Here is a 17,817-nt window from a genome sequence, read left to right as displayed (position 1 = left end):
AAATGGATGTTCTTCTTCCTTTGAGAACAGTACTGTTAAGTGAGTAAAACATAGATTGGTTAAGCAATTTTATTTACTCAGCTATCTATAGTATGTTTCTCAAGGATTTTTTGAGTTTCACATTAAAAGAATTCTCATAGATTTACATGTTTTCATTAATCAAAATAGAATTTAGAGATAAAAAAGAAATTACAGAAATCAAAACAAAGATGGTGATCTGCAAGTGTGTAAAAATATTAATGAATTAATTTAACATAGTATGTAAAAACTTATCAAACTGCAATAAATTAAAGCCCTTTATCACAAAGATGTAAATTTATTTTAATCCTATTTCTCTCCTGTCTTGAGGAGTTGATTTAGGTCTAACTATGGATCCTTAATAGAGATCTTTATCAATTTGCAAATCAACAAATATTATAAAAAATCTCATTAACGATTAAACCAAAAGTTATTTTAAAAACTCAGAAATGTAAACTGTTACTTGCTTACTAAAGTATCAACTCAGTTCAAAATTGCCTTACTTTCTGGATTTCAAACACAAATACCACACATTAACCCAAGTACATATTTAATGACTGATTTATCTTATACTATATGTTTCCATATTAGTTTCCATCGTGTTTTTATGCACCCTAATATTTTATTTAATTTTTTTGGCCACTGCTTCACACTAAGAAGAGGATATTGAACTGCCAGTACTGCTGGCCAGGGATCAAATCCTGGCCTCACTGAAGTCAATAACAAAACTTCCACTGATTTTAGTAGAACAAGGATTTCAGAATCTATCTGTGCATGGAATTATTTATTCCAATGCAGGATACTTTGTCAACAGTCAATTCTTTATGCTACTTTGTACTGATCCACAATTACTTTCATCTGCCACTTTGCTGCCTGTTTTTCTAGCATTGAAAAGTCCTTCTCACATGCCTGACAGTCTTTTCTAAATAATTTTGTGCAAGTTCTACCAAATCACTAGCACGCCCACCCTTTCCAGATCATTAATAAACAAAAATCACGGGTCCTACTATGGAACTTCAGGCACCCCTCTGCTAACCTTTCTATGTTGAAAATTAACCATTTATTCTTACTCTTTGTTGTCTGTTTTAGTCAAATCTAACCCATGACAGTACTTTAACTCTCAGCCACTGACTACTTCAATAACTCAAAAAAAGAGGAGTTCTTGTGGCACCTTAGAGTCTCTGAGGTGCCCTCAGGACTCTTCTCTTTTTTTTGCTGATACAGACTAACACAGATACCACTGAAACCTTTCAATAACTCAAGAGTCTCTTAGGAAGGATTTTGCCAAAAGTTTTGTGAAAGTTCAAATAAATTGTTTCAACCATTTCTCCAGTATCCAGTGTTTGTTGACTATACCCCAAAAATTCTAGTAGATTGGAGTGGCATGATTTTCTTTTGCAGAATTCATATTCATTTGTCCCTATCACATCAAGTTCATCTAGGTGTTTTTATATTTAATTGTTTTTTTAACTAATTTTCCTGATACTGAAGTAAGGTTCACTCACAGCATAGTCTGATTCTGGTCCTCTCTGGGCAGCCCCAGATGCAGGCAACATACTGGGGAGAAGTGTGTGCAGTGGCATCTAGTTTTGATAGGGTGTTTTTGATTTTAGTTTCAGAGTAGCAGCCGTGTTCATCTGTATTCGCAAAAAGAAAAGGAGTACTTTTGGCACCTTAGAGACTAACAAATTTATTTGAGCATAAGCTTTGGTGAAGTGAGCTGTAGCTCACGAAAGCTTATGCTCAAATAAATTTGTTAGTCTCTAAGGTGCCACAAGTACTCCTTTTCTTTTTTCTATTTTAGTATACATGTTGTTACGTACCCAGATACTGGGACCACAGCGGGCTGGCACAAATTAGAGCACTGTTGGGGCAACTCTCACCTGCGCTGGGCCTGACACAAAGAATCAAGGAGCTATAACTCGTTGCTGCTTCACATTTCTACTTTTTGTCCTCTCCTAGCCCGTCATGGGGCATGGGGTAGAGGAGTCATCCCTTACTAGGTGCTCTCATAAGCTCCTGCCCTGCTTTTCTTGGGGCTCCCATAGAATGGGAGGAAATCAGGCTATGGAATTGCCGGAGATACTCTCTCTTCCCTCCCTTACCAATTTAACAGGCCACCAGTGGAGGAGTTGATGAGAAACCATAGTAGAGAGGAAACAGCAGCTTCTCAGATCACTCCCATCTCACACCAGGACTGCTGTTAATGCTACAGGGGAGGAAGTGGGGGAAGTGATGCCCCTACCTCCTCCCTATAGCTACAGGGCTAATTCAAACCTTGACAGTAATTCAGTTTTGAATACCTGTATAAAAGAGAGTTTTGAATACCTGTATAAACTTCAACCAGAAGTTATGTGCTTGGTGCAGGAATCATTAATTCTATGGACTATGTTTTCCAGGAGGTCAGAGTAGATGATCACAATGGTCCCCTCTGGCCTTAAAATCTATTAATCTAATAAACACTTTCACTTATAAATAGAAAGCACAGCTGAAGAAACACAGCCTCCGTGAATAGTTAAAGATTCATTTTCTGATGAACATAGCTATCTTCAAGGGCAATAGTTCAAAGTTTTGAGGGCCTCAGGTTGAAAGTTACTGACCTAGCATAATGGACCCCCAATCTGTCCGTAAGTGCCATCATAACATCAATTAATAATAATAGAGTAGGTTTTCACATTGAGGCTAAGTAACAGTAGAAACCCCTCAGCAAACAATGTTATACAATGAAACTGGGATTGTGTCCATCATCCACTGACTTCCTCAGATGCTGGTTGAAAAAGGACAGTGAAGCAACAAACATGAAAACAAGTCTTTCCTCAGAATGACACAGCCAGACATGGAGGACATTTGTCACAAGTTATTTTGCAAATGACGAGCGCTATCTTGTCAGAGGCTCTGCAGATCCTGAGAAGTGCTGAACCCTCTCAGCTCCCATGGACACCAAGGGGACTGGAAGCAGTTCAGTCTCTTACAGGTTCAGGCTCTAATTTGTTACAGCTTGTGTGATCCCTGAACCGTCCCTTCTTCTAAATTACTCAGAGATTAGTGTCCTGTGGTGAATGTGGTTAAAATGATGAACTAAGTTGTGAAACCATTTTGATTAAATGTAATAGATAGACGGACAGACAAACTACTTACGTGAGACCCAGCCTATGGTGCTACGCAATGTGGTCTCATTATTTCCTTGCACTCCCCCATCTATCTGACTCTCTTATCCATCTGTCGTCTCTTGTTTCATACTTAAATTATAAGCTCCTTGGGGCAGGGACTGTCTTTTTGTTCCGTGTTCGCAAAGCACCTAGCACAATAGGGTCCATGACTAAGGCTCCTAGACACTATGATAAGTGGGCATTGCAAGTGGGCAATGGGAGGCTGATATAATGGGCCTACTGACAGCTCACATAACAAAAGAGAGATGATAGGAAGAGAGACAAGGTAGGTGAGGTAATATCTTTTATTGGACCAGCTTCAAAGGAAAGGGAGTGGGCACCTGACCAAAAGAGCCAATGGGAAGGCTAAAACTTTTTAAAATGGGGGGAAAAGCTTTCTCTTTATGTTCTGTGGTTGTTCTCCAGAGAGAGGGAACAGAGCAAAGCCAGGGCTCTGTTTTTGCCAAGTATGGAAATTATTAGATTATACCTAGAACTATCCAAATATGTAAGTAGAGTAGAAAATGTCTAGAAAGACGCAATTAGGTTTATTTCTTTTATTTTCTGAAAGGCTTGTGGACTCCTCTGTGCTAACCCCAGATGCTTTTGTTTTGCTTGTAACCTTTAAGCTGAACCTCAAGAGAGCTATCTTGATGCTTAATTTTTGTAATTGTTTCTTTTAAGATCTAGCAAAAAACCTAAGTTTCAGATGTATTTTCTTTGTTTTTGTTTTCAATAAAATTTACCTTTTTTAAGAACAGGATTGGATTTTTTGTGTCCTAAGAGGTTTGTGCATATGTTTTTAATTAGCCGGTGGCAACAGCTGATTTCCTTTGTTTTCTTTCTCAGCTCTTCCCTGAAGAGGGGGTGAAAGGGCTTGAGAGTACCCCACAGGGAGGAATTCCCAAGTGCGCCTTCCTGGGTCCCAAGGGGTTTTTGCATTTGGGTGGTGGCAGCATTTACTAAGCCAAGGTCAGAGAAAGCTGTAACCTTGGGAGTTTAATACAAGCCTGGAGTGGCCAGTATTAATTTTTAAAAAAAGAAAAGGAGTACTTGTGGCACCTTAGAGACTAACAAATTTATTTGAGCATAAGCTTTCGTGAGCTACAGCTCACTTCATCGGATGCATTCAGTGGAAAATGCAGTGGGGAGATTTATATACATAGAGAACATGAAACAATGGGTGTTACCATACACACTGTAACCAGAGTGATCACTTAAGGTGAGCTATTACCAGCAGGAAAGCGGGGGGCAAAAAACCTTTTGTAGTGATAATCAAGGTGGGCCATTTCCAGCAGTTGACAAGAACGTCCGAGGAACAGTGTGGGGTGGGGGGTGGGAGAATAAACATGGGGAAATAGTTTTACTCTGTGTAATGACCCATCCAATCCCAGTCTCTGTTCAAGCCTAAATTAATTGTATCCAGTTTGCAAATTAATTCCAATTCAGCAGTCTCTCGTTGGAGTCTGTTTTTGAAGTTTTTTTGTTGAAGAATTGCAAATTTTAGATCTGTAATCGAGTGACCAGAGAGATTGAAGTGTTGCTGGAACCCAGTGCCGAGAGGCAAAACAACAGCAGGGGTTCGTTACCCGGTATGCTTCACTCAATAATCACAACGCGGTGGAGAAGCAGAAAAGTTTATTTGCAGCTGCAAACAAGGTGCAGGGAGAATAGAATCTCAAATCCTGCACCCCAGAGCAGGTCATTACACACACTTTTATATTCCTTAATGCTACTGCACTACACATCAGCCAATTAAAACTTTGCACAAATACTCTGCCTTCCTTATATGGGTTACAACAATGTTTATTTCCTGCAACCTCTAACAAGCATTCCTAGCAACTTAAACAACCAGCACATTCTGTCTGGCCTTGTAGCTCTCTCTCCTATTACCTTTAACTTGGCGTCAGCAAACCTTACACTATAAGGCATTATCTGTGGCACTGCTATGGGTACCCGCATGGCCCCACAGTATGCCAACATTTTTATGGCTGACTTAGAACAACGCTTCCTCAGCTCTCGTCCCCTAATGCCCCTACTCTACTTGCGCTATATTGATGACATCTTCATCATCTGGACCCATGGAAAAGAAGCCCTTGAGGAATTCCACCATGATTTCAACAATTTTCATCCCACCATCAACCTCAGCCTGGACCAGTCCACACAAGAGATCCACTTCCTGGACACTATGGTGCTAATAAGCAATGGTCACATAAACACCACCCTATACCGGAAACCTACTGACCGCTATTCTGACCTACATGCCTCCAGTTTTCATCCAGACCACACCACACGATCCATTGTCTACAGCCAACCTCTACGATACAACCGCATTTGCTCCAACCCCTCAGACAGAGACAAATACCTACAAGATTTCTATCAAGCATTCTTACAACTACAATACCCACCTGCTGAAGTGAGGAAACAGATTGACAGAGCCAGAAGAGTACCCAGAAGTCACCTACTACAGGACAGACCCAACAAAGAAAATAACAGAACGCCACTAGCCGTCACCTTCAGGCCCCCCAACTAAAACCTCTCCAACGCATCATCAAGGATCTACAGCCTATCCTGAAGGATGACCCATCACTCTCACAGATCTTGGGAGACAGGCCAGTCCTTGCTTACAGACAGCCCCCCAACCTGAAGCAAATACTCACCAGCAACCACACACCACACAACAAAAACACTAACCCAGGAACCTATCGTTGCAACAAAGCCCGTTGTCAACTGTGCCCACATATCTATTCAGGGGACACCATCACAGGGCCTAATCACATCAGCCACACTATCAGAGGCTCGTTCACCTGCACATCTACCAATGTGATATATGCCATCAAGTGCCAGCAATGCCCCTCTGCCATGTACATTGGTGAAACTGGACAGTCTCTACGTAAAAGAATAAATGGACACAAATCAGACGTCAAGAATTATAACATTCAAAAACCAGTTGGAGAACACTTCAATCTCTCTGGTCACGTGATTACAGACATGAAAGTTGCAATATTACAACAAAAAATCTTCAAATCCAGACTCCAGCGAGAGACTGCTGAATTGGAATTAATTTGCAAACTGGATACAATTAATTTAGGCTTGAACAGAGACTGGGATTGGATGGGTCATTACACAGAGTAAAACTATTTCCCCTTGTTTATTTCCCCCACCCCCCACCCCACACTGTTCCTCGGACATTCTTGTCAACTGCTGGAAATGGCCCACCTTGATTATCACTACAAAAGGTTTTTTGCCCCCCGCTCTCCTGCTGGTAATAGCTCACCTTAAGTGATCACTCTGGTTACAGTGTGTATGGTAACACCCATTGTTTCATGTTCTCTATGTATATAAATCTCCCCACTGTATTTTCCACTGAATGCATCCGATGAAGTGAGCTGTAGCTCACGAAAGCTTATGCTCAAATAAATTTGTTAGTCTCTAAGGTGCCACAAGTCCTCCTTTTCTTTTTGCGAATACAGACTAACACGGCTGCTACTCTGAAAGCTATTAATTTTTAGAATCCTTGTGGGCCCCCACCTTCTGCACTCGAAGTGTCAGAGTGGGGAATCAGCCTTGAAACATGGTCAAACCAATGGGCTAGGAAAATTCTCTTTGTAGCAGCATTCTAAATGGATGTGAGTGGGGCAAGATCACATTTGTTAAGACCCAAGAAGAGCAGGATGTTGCAGTAATCAAGGCATAGATGACCAGAGCTTGGATGGGAATGTTAGCTGTGTGGATGTTCAAATCCCTGTTCCAATAAATATTTATACAAAGTGGAACAGCTTCAATAGGACAACTTGAGTCTCACCTGCCAATAGCCCAGTTGTTAAAGCACTCAGCTGGGAATTGAGATACCCAGGTTCAAGCTCTTGGTTTGAATCAGGCAAATTGGAAACTTGGACCTGGACTTCCTATAAGCAAAGTAAATGGCTTAACCACCCAGCTATTCAAGGGAAGGGGGAGGGGGGGGGTTCTCTTTGCAAGTAGGATTAAAACTGGTCTGTTACAGCAAAACGATTCCATTTTGATGAATCTTCATTTTAGATTAAAACCTTTAATAAAAAATTTCACAATCACCTCCAGTATTTACTGTCTTCAAATGGTTGCACAATCAGATGGTATTAGTTAACTTGTACTGTGTCACTCCATCTTGTGTTATATGATATCTGTTGCTAATTAAAGCCTGTTAAACCATGAGTCATTCTACAGCAGACTTTATGAAACACCCTATTAACCATATAAACTGAGAAGCCTGAAAGACACATATACCGAAAGTAGTGCCAGACTCTTGTTACGCTAAGGCAGAAATGAGGATAAGAATGAAGAGCCTTCCATTTTCGCTGTTACTATATGTGGCATTTTCTTATGCTTTTCCTGTGCTTCCAGAAAAAAACACTGAGGGAGAAAATATGCAGCTTGTACAGGTAACTTCATTTTCTGAATCTAAGATGTGCTGAGCCCTTTCCTTTTAGATTTTAAAGCAGCTGCATGTTTGAATTGGTCAAGAATTTGTTATCCCATGACAATTCCCTACCCAACCATACACAGCTCTCGTAAGCACACTTTGCTAAAACAGATAAAAATGAGTAGGAATTGTCAAGTGATTAAAAAAATGGAAAGTGTGGTCTGTTTCTATTTAGCCTGATTCCTAAGACAAATAGCTGCTGGAGCACATGGAAATCGAGGATGAAAGCATAGTGTACGAATAATAGTGGTCCTAAGGTAATTTTTTTAAGATCTAAAAAAAAGGTTGTGGAATTCATTCATTTATTTATGTATTTCTTGTCAGGAGTACCTAGAGAAATTTTATGAGCTTCAACCAGATCCAGAGCATCTAGCATGGAGAAGAAGCACTAGCCCCATGGTTGAAAAGATCCAAAAAATGCAAGAATTTTTTGGATTGGAAGTGACCGGGAAGCCAGATCCTGAGACTTTGGAAGTGATGCAGAAGCCCAGGTGTGGAGTTCCTGATGTCGGACAGTATGGTTTCATTCTCCCAGGATGGAAAAAAACCAAACTGACATACAGGTAATATCTATGTAATTTTTTCTTGTGTTTAAAATGTGGTTCTCATCTGAAAAGGAGCTCAAAAGTTATCTTGTGGACATCCTAATTTATTTTCTTTTAAAAAACTCTCCTAGCAAGTGTGCTCGGTTAACACAAACAAAAATTTGTCAGTTTTTCCCTGCCACTCATGCAAATACACCCTGGGCTCTGGGAGTCTAGCTGGGTACTTTACCTCTCTGACATAATTTCTAGTAAAGATTCTGTAGGCCAACCATGAGTCTAACTTATGTTCGTTACACCCCTGTTGTCTTCAAATGATGTCATCAATGGCAACTTAATATGTCTCCAGAGTCAGTCGATATGACTTTCAGTGTGCTCAAGGAGAAGATCTGTTGAACAGCAGCCATTTTGTCAGGGTATTATTTAAGAGGTCAGATATATATGATAGAACATTGGTATTATAAATATTAGAGATGGAAAAGACGAGTTATCGCATTCCTGGCGCACAGAAACCAAAGTGAGTTTTGAATGCTCAAGGATCGTCGGTCAGGCCTCCTTTTGTATCTTCTAGTACAATATGCTATCATTGCTGGATAAACTCTCTAGATAAACCATAAGTATTATTATTGCAGCATATGCATTTGTTTCTTTATTCCTACAGAATTGTGAACTACACTCCAGATATGACACAAACTGATGTGGATAAAGCAATCCAGAAGGCATTTAAAGTGTGGAGCACTGTGTCCCCACTGACTTTCACTCGGATTTATAAAGGGATAGCAGATATAATGATTGCTTTTGGGACTGGAGGTACTGTAATAACTGTATGGAACTTGTAAGATGAATTTATATTGTTGTCTACAGCAATGATATGGAGCTCTAATTTTTTTTCAACAAATTCCTGTTTAGCTCATGGTCACTGTCCCCGTTATTTTGATGGACCCCTTGGTGTTCTTGGCCATGCTTTTCCACCTGGCAATGGTATTGGAGGGGATGTCCACTTTGATGAAGATGAACACTGGACAGAAGGCTCTGCTGGTAGGTCAAGAAGATCTCCTGTACTATGTGTTAATGATATCTTGATGTTGTTTAGGGGAAGGAATGCCCTGAGATAAAGGACCCTATTGTAGTACAATGTTAATGTTAAAAATAATTAGGATATTAAAGATCGTCTTCAAATGTCTTTCACAGTCCTGCTTGAAAAAAGATTGTAGAGGAAGAGTACATACTTCTCCTGAGCAACCTGGTTTGTTTAGATTCGGGTATCCACAGTGACTGAGATACAAGTTTGGCCTTGTCTGTACTATAGGATGGAACCAGTGGTAAATGTACCAAATGGCACAGCACTGTCTGAAACACCAGCAGTATAGTGTGTCCTTGTTAATGCTGTAGCAATAGGGCCATTGCAGTTTTGCCCCATGTCCCCACTAGAGCTGTCGTACACTTCTGCGGTACCTCTCACACAGTTTACAGCACAGCTCCCTCAAGTGGTGGTTTGTGGGATATTTCAAAAAGCCTTTTGGAATTCCCTGGGGAACCATAGGAAATTGTGAAAGAGGTCAAACTCCCAGAATCCTCTGGGGAAACTCACATTAACCCTCCGGTTCCAATACAATTTCCTAGTCCTTTTCTTATGTTCCACACCAGGCAGAGGAAGGACTTGAATCCAGGTCTCTCAAATCTAAGGTAACTGTCCAAACCACTGGGCTATTGAATATTCAAGGATGGCCCACTCCACTCTCTTTTCCCTCTCTCTCTTCTTCCATTCCTCCCCCCCAATGAAAAGTTTCAGAAAGTCTTGGTTTCATTCCTCAATGGAACAAAAAGAAATGTCCAAACCTCATATTTTGTTTGCAAAATGGAATTATTGTTTTCTAGCCAGCCATGGTCAGGAGATCTAGGTTCAATTCACTGCTCTGCCACAGACTTGTGATATTGGCAAGTCACTTGACAACTCTGGACCTCAGTTTTTCGTCTTTGAAGGAGAGATAATAATTCTTCCTTGCCTTACAAGGGGTTTGTGAAGCTAAATCTATTAATGTCTGTGAGGTGCTTAGATACTACACTGATAACTATAAAGTATCAAGATAACTATCTGAGCTAATCTAATTTCTCCTGTTTGTTGAGCTGACATTAAATCAGGGCTACCTTTGTCTGATGTGTTTTATTAGGGGATATTTTAAATAAACCATGGACCTAGAAAAAATCTATTTATAAAAGGGAAAACGTCCAGTCAGCACTATTTTTTTTATATATTTCCTGCCCAAACTGTGTGTACCATGTGTGCAGGGAAGAAAGTCCCATAGAACAACAATTCAGTGCCTCAGGCATAAATATGAGTATTCTTCTTGTTCTAGCCCTCCTGCTCTTGATAGGTCTGAATCACCAGACAGTCAGGGGTAGGTAAATTGGAAAGCCTTTCCTGGCAATTCATCAAAACTGCTCTCATGCTCGCCTCTAGCTAACTACTCACTCAACTCACCTAGTTTCAACAACAACAGGAAAGAGCCAAACAGGCACTCCTTTCTTGACTCTGGAAGAACATCACCTTCAGGGCTCAAATTCTCATATAGGATTTCCTGGAGCCCCCTACACTCCTCCCATTCAGGGCTCCAGGTTTCAGCTGCGGGGTGGGGGAGTCTCGGGGCTATAGCCCTATGGGGCACGCTGGGGCTTGGGGCTTCAGCCCCTTGCGTTGCACCAGGGCTCGCTCCACAGGTTTGAAAATATTTACTGGAGCTCCGCTCTGGACAGCTCTAGCTGAATTTAAGCCTTGACCACCTTGTTTATATAACGTTTCATGCTATATCCCACCACCAGTGGTTTGAGGTATATTCTGTGATGGCTGTAGAACCACTAAGATCCTCTGTAGCACTTGTGTGTTGAGCAGTCAGCTGGACTTCCCAGTTGCAGGCCTGTAGACACAAATACATCTAAACTGTCTTGCACCTATGCTTTTTTTAGGGTTCAACTTGTTTCTTGTCGCTGCTCATGAGTTTGGCCACGCATTGGGTCTCTCGCATTCCACTGACCGTGGAGCCTTGATGTTCCCAAATTATGCCTACATCAACCCCACTGAATTCCCGCTGTCCCCGGATGACATTAATGGCATACAGGCCATTTACGGTGAGTAGAATCCATCTCCTCAAAAAATCAGAAACAAACAATATCTCAGACAAAGTGAAATCATTTTTAACTAATTATATTTCAATATTGTCCTCTTGTGTGTGAAATACATGACTATCCCACATATTTTGGTACATTCTTTTTAAACTGCTTTCCCTAGGACCCTCACCTAACACCCCGGATAAGCCAGCCAGACCCACATCACCTAAAATCTGTGACCCTATGATGTCTTTCGATGCTATCACTACACTGCGCAGAGAAGTCATGTTTTTTAAAGACAGGTAAACCCAGTCCCTCTTCAATTGACATTAACCTTTGTTTGGACGTTTCTTTTACATTATTTCTTAATGACTGAATGCAACAACATACTCCAGTGATAAGCACCATAGAAAGAAAGAAAGAAAGATTTCAGAATTAATTACCCACAGAAATAAGAGATGTTTTATTGTTAACAGTGAAGCTATTTACAAACTCGCCTACATTTATACTAGATGTCAAGTGAGTCCTCTGGCAAGAGTTGCCTTGTCTTTCCCAGAAAATATCTCAGGTCCAGCAAAGATCTATGATTCATTCCAAAATAAGCAGATGGTCAGATTGAGTTGTGAGATAAGTAAATGCTACCATCATTTGCAAAGGAATGGTTATGTTCTGTAATACCTCTTGGGGCCAAATTCAGTTCTCAGTTATATCTGTACAAGCCCACAATCAGTGGGAACTCATAAGTTAGCAGATCAGAATCAGACTCATTATTTTGTGTGTCCTGGATCCTCTAGCTGATTCTTTCATGTGTTAGACTGTGGCACAGAAACTACCCAATCCCTCATCTAGCTCTAATTTATATTCTTAGTCAGTCAACACCAAGGGTGTACTGGTCAGTCACCAAAAGGGGTTTCTAGAAGTAGCTGATATATTTGGATATTTGACTGCAGCAAGTGACAGAATTTTCTTTCCCAGTATGGCCAATGTTTTACTTTCTAGCATGATGAAATCATTGACTGATTAATAGAATGCACATGGTATCCTGCTAGATTCCCTTGACAAGAAAGAGGTTATACGTCCCATCACTGTTTACAGTCTTATGAATATACAGAAATGTACATGGGTTTATTATTTACTGTGAAAATTGTATCATATTTAAATCAGGCACATATGGAGAGTTTATCCTGATAATTCAGAAGTTGAACTTGAATTAATTTCTACATTCTGGCCTTTTCTCCCATCTGGTATTCAAGCTGCTTATGAAAATATTAAAGATCAGATTCTATTTTTCAAAGGTAAAATATGTATGATTTTCTCTAAATTCTTCTTACGTGTAATTTTTGGGAGGAAATTGGAGGAAAGCACAGGGGTGTGTAGTGCTTCAATGTGAGTAATACCTATGCCAACGGGAGGATTTTCCCACTGGTGTAGGTAATCCACCTTCCCAAGAGGCCATAGGTAGGCTGATGGAAGAATTCTTCTGTTGACCTAGTGCTGTCTTCACGGGGGGAGGGAGGGAGTAGCAGGGAGAGGTAAGATTGGTATAGCTACATCTCTCAGTGGTGTGGATTTCTCACACCCCTGAGAGACATATTTACATCAGTGTAATTCCCTGTATAGACTTGGCCTGGATAGACTGAACAATTACGGAAATTTCACCTAGTTTTCCTTACATGTGATTTCCTGAATTCTGCTACTGTGCAGGCCCATGTGTTACTTCCACTAAGCAAATGCACTTGTGTTTGTTTGGCTTGTCATAAACCACAGGTGAAACATTACAAATCTTGTTGTTGTTGTTTTTAACAGGAAATAATTTCTGGGTTATCAGTGGGTACCAGGTGCTCCCTGGTTATCCTAAGAACATCAACACATTGGGTTTCCCAAGGAGTGTCAAGAAAACTGATGCAGCCGTTTCTAATAAAAACACAGGAACAACAGACTTTTTTGTAGGTGACAAGTATTGGAGGTAAGATCAATGGCTAAATTTTTTTCTTTCTGGTTGACTTCCATGCAACCTTCATGTGTGCATTTAAAGATAAGATTTTCCCTTTAAATATTTAGACAGCTAGGACACTTTATTAAGGAATATATTTTAATTTTCAAGGAAAGTATTTGTTTAAATGACCCCTGAACTGAGAAAAGAATATACCTTTGCTTCTCTTTCAAAGACCTGTTTAACAGGACTGTTAATACAGTACTCTGCATGTAGATTTCTTTTGGTGCACTGTACAAGACAATAAGAGTATTCAAGGAAAATGGTAGATGCCGCAACACTTGGGACTTTTACAAATAAAGTGGACAAAAAACTAGAAAATGTGCTGTACAAAGCAATTCTCTGTTGGCAGGGAGATGGACTGGATGATCCAACAGGACTTTACCTACTCTAACTTCTGTACAAATAACAGTACATTGACTCACAGTGTCGGCTTCTGTCTATACCAAGAGCTGAAGGTGCAATTCCCCTGCTCACGTACACAGATTCGTGGTTAGCACTTGTTGAACGAGCATGAGTATAAATAGCTGTGTAGTCACAGTAGTATGGTAGGTGCAGCAGAAGCATGGCTTAGCCATGGCCAAACCCTGCTCACCTAATTCACAGGAGTGCCTTTTAGCACACAAATACCAGAGAAATAAGAAACAGGCAGATAGGACAGATAATAAACTAGACATGTGAGTGGCCCATTATGCAGAGTTGGTCACTATTCAGAGGTCCCTGCAATAAGTAAGGAGCATGGATGAGTCAAAGAGGCTTTATCATCATTGTGTATTTCCTTAGTCTGATGAGTCAAGTCAGCCACACAATGTTTGCTGAATTTACAGTTGTCTGTGGTTTCCTATCATTTGTATTTACTGGTTTTGGAAAGAACCCTTGCAATAACATATGCTGCTGTTCTACTGACCTGGCGACAGGGCAAAGGAACATTAGCTGCCCACATAAAAGCTACCATACAGAGTTTTAAAATGTACTATTAATACAGTAATTATTTCAGAACCACAGCCTTCCTCCAAAAAATGTCTCATATCCAAAGACAATTAAAACAAATTATTTTCTTTTTGTTTCAGCAGGGAGTTCTCCTAGTTCTTTCTGAACAAAGAACCATTTAGTTCCTCCTTTCACCCGCTAAAGTAAACCCAGTATTATATTAACTGTCCTTCACACCAAGGAGAACTGGGTCGATCAGAACTGACCTTAATTTGACTAGATGGATCATCAAAGAGTGATAATCCAGTTCCCCCTCTCTCCTCTAAATTTCAAAGCTGAGTATGCTTCCAAGTTACAAGCTATGGACAAAGCTTAAATGCCAAACTTTGTGCCTCCATATGGTAATACATAGATTCACAGCTTTTAGGGCCAGAACAGATCATTAGATCATCTTGTCTCACCTCCTGTATAACACAAGTCATTAAATTTCATGCATTTACCCCTGCATTTAGATCAGTAACTTGTGTTTAACTAAAATGCATCTTCTAGAAAGTCATCCAGTCTTGACTTGAAGAGATGGAATATCCACCACTTCTGTTGGCAGTTTGCTCCAATGGCTAATCACCCTCACTGTTAAAAACTTGTGCCTTGTTTTTAATTTGAATTTGCTTTTCTTCAGCTTCCAGCCAGACACTTCCAGCTCTGCCCCTCAAAGAGTTTGCTCCCATATTAAACACAAGGCCACACTCCTGCGAAGAGTAGATAGGCTCATAGGTTTTAAGGTTAGAAGAGTCCACTGTGATCATGTAGTCTTGAGTTGCTGCATGTGCTTAACTTTGTGCAATGTGGGTAGCCTAATGAAGTCAATTGGTCTACTCACAGTGAATAAAGTTAACCACGTGCTTAAATCTTTGCAGGATTAGGGCTTAAATTCTTGCAAATCCATTCTACCCTGTTATATCATTCAGGTATGAGGAAAGCAGTCAATCCATGGAAAAGGGCTATCCAAGACAGATAACAGATGATTTTCCAGGAATTGGCAAGAAAGTTGATGCTGTTTTCCAGCATAAAGGTAAGTGGAATGAACTTTAAAGTAAGCAGAAGATTTGCACTGTTGTAAATTTCAGGAGGATTAAAAATATTGTTACTCATTATTATATTAGTCACATTATATGCCATTATTATTATTACCTTGCTAAGAGCAGAAAGTAACAAGAGGTTTTCTGTGCATATGGAAGATGTTATTTTGCTATTGTCTCCAGCATTATTTGTTAAAATAGAGCTACAAATGACTTGTACAATATAATCATTCCACTTACTTTTATTTCTAGGATTCTTCTACTTTTTCCGTGGATCAAAGCAATGGGAGTTTGACCCTAATGCTAAGAGAGTTATTCGTGTGATGAAGAGCAATATCTGGTTTAACTGTTAATATGAAACATTATTATATGCAACTTAAGAAAAGAAAGACTAGCTAGCTAGCTTTCTATAAAATCGCACATCACTGTGATATCAAAGAACCTAGTATATTGGAAAGGCAACAGGGCTGTTTTTTCATGAATGTCTACATTTTTTAATTCTCAGTATTGTTCATATTCATTGTATGTCCAATGGTCAAAGTAGAGCTACAGTCTTCGATTTCTTTTCATAACAAAGTATAACATATTCATGTGTGTTTTATACTCTGAATGGACTTCCCACTATTTTGGCAATAAAGTGTTTTATGCTTGGTATTAACTGCTGTTTGCTTCATCTGTTCATGACACTTCACATTTCTAAAACAGAAAAGGTCTGAAGGACTTGACACAAATATGCTGAATATATTTTTAAATTATATATCCCCATCTTTTCATTTTTTCCTTCACAACACCTCCAATCTCCAAGTCATTTGTAGCTCTGTTTTAACAAATAATAATTCTGTCCACATTGCCAAATCTGTCATTCAGGCCCTTATTGTCTTGTGTCTTAACTTTCTCATCATCTCCTCTTTGGCCTTGATTCCTTCAACCTTCACCCTCATATCAATTCAGAATCACCCTCCTTGCTTGTTGCTTCAACCATGTCACCCCTCTCTCTTGCATCAAGTATACTCTTCTTGGAACATTATGTCCATTCATAATTTAACCCTGTTCTGTTCAGTCAATCCATTATCTTACCATGTGTAAATCTTTGTGCCACCAACAATGACAGCCTTTCCCACCCATTAGTCTACTTCTAACTTGAGTACTTGTATGCTTTATCTCATGCTGCTCCTTGTGCATGGAACAAACTCCCCACAAAAATCCATAAAATCGCTACCTTATCCTCCCTTCATATGTTTCCTTCCAGACACAATAATGCCTATAGAACACCTCGTCAGCAAGTTATATTGTGCACTAATCTATGTGAAAACATGCTTTCACTGTATTGGCTTGTCCTCCTTCCCCCTCTTTGTCATCTTTGTTTCAGTCACATATTGCATCTTTGGAATAAGGAATTTCTTTTTACTACATGTGTGCACAGTGCTGAGTGCAGTGGGACCCTGATCCCCACCTGGGACCTCATAGCCCTACTGTAAATATAATAAAATAATCATAATAAAAAGTATAATAATAATATAATATTGAGATGAAAGTGTGACTACTCCATTCCCATTGACCTGTTTGCCATCAGGGAATCTGAACCAATATGGGGCCAATCAGGGCTTCAACATTTCTTTCCATTGTTCTGTGTAGCTCCGTAGAATTTAATACTTCTCTTCTTGTTCTAGTCTCACTGAAGCCAATGGAGTGACACTGAATTACACGAGTTGGCCAATTGCATCTAAAAATGAGATAAAAATTCAACAAACCCTAGAGTCTGGTGCACCCGAGAGTACCCTGGGGCAATATGTCAGGTCAGATATTTCAGTTTTGTGACTGTGAACATGTAAATTCAAGAACAAAAGAAACACAGCTAGAACCATGCTGGTTAGATGCCGGCCCCTAATGCAGTTTAAACTAGAAGTTGCTTGAAGTAGAAAATATTTGCTAGCCACCCTCAATTTTGTGGGAGAGAAAACTTGTTGGGGCTGCCAGCTTCCCAGACTATGAAATGGGCACTGCTTGGCAGGAGGTCATTGTAGCCTTTCATTCCCATTGCCCAATGATGTAACTGTCTGAAGGTACCCTTTTTTATTATTGTACACCCAGGTTGATGCTGACAGACTGTAGTGGAGCTTGGTGGGATATATAAAATGACTCAGCCGACTCCCTGTTTTGACTCATCTCTATCACAATTTCAGTAAAGGGTGTCTATAGACACAGCTTCATGGCATGTTTACAGAAGCTGCCAAGTCAGTCAACACCCCAACTTACAAATAGAGGCAAGGCTATTGTCTGACACTGTATTCTGCCTTGGCTGTTTAATAAAACAATGTTTTTTTACCTGCAATAAAAGTTTAAACATTAAGCTAGAAAAGAAATTATTCCACATCCCACAGAATGTAGGTGAGGTTCCCATCTCTTCAGGTAAAAGCACAAATAATTGTAATAAATCTGTACCCCAGTCCATTCCCAGTTGAAACATTTTTTGGTTACCTGAATAAATCCTTTGTCTAAATGAGAATTTACCTTCAATAGTAACATACTTATTCCCTAC

General features: G+C 39.9%; 1 protein-coding gene across 1 annotated transcript; it reads left to right on the top strand.

Moving 5' to 3' along the window:
* Positions 1–7,471: 7,471 nt before the first annotated feature.
* Positions 7,472–15,801, top strand: LOC141981641 (matrix metalloproteinase-27-like). Its single transcript, XM_074943267.1, has 10 exons — positions 7,472–7,588; positions 7,954–8,192; positions 8,833–8,981; positions 9,081–9,209; positions 11,136–11,297; positions 11,458–11,578; positions 12,441–12,571; positions 13,083–13,242; positions 15,168–15,271; positions 15,531–15,801. Exons 1-10 carry the CDS (start codon positions 7,472–7,474, stop codon positions 15,629–15,631), a joined length of 1,413 nt encoding a protein of 470 aa, XP_074799368.1. The 3' UTR covers positions 15,632–15,801.
* Positions 15,802–17,817: the final 2,016 nt, after the last annotated feature.

The sequence above is a fragment of the Natator depressus genome, chromosome 1 (assembly GCF_965152275.1).
Source record: "Natator depressus isolate rNatDep1 chromosome 1, rNatDep2.hap1, whole genome shotgun sequence".
Classification (NCBI taxonomy): Eukaryota; Metazoa; Chordata; order Testudines; family Cheloniidae; genus Natator; species Natator depressus.
This window is presented reverse-complemented; position numbering and strand designations above follow the sequence as displayed.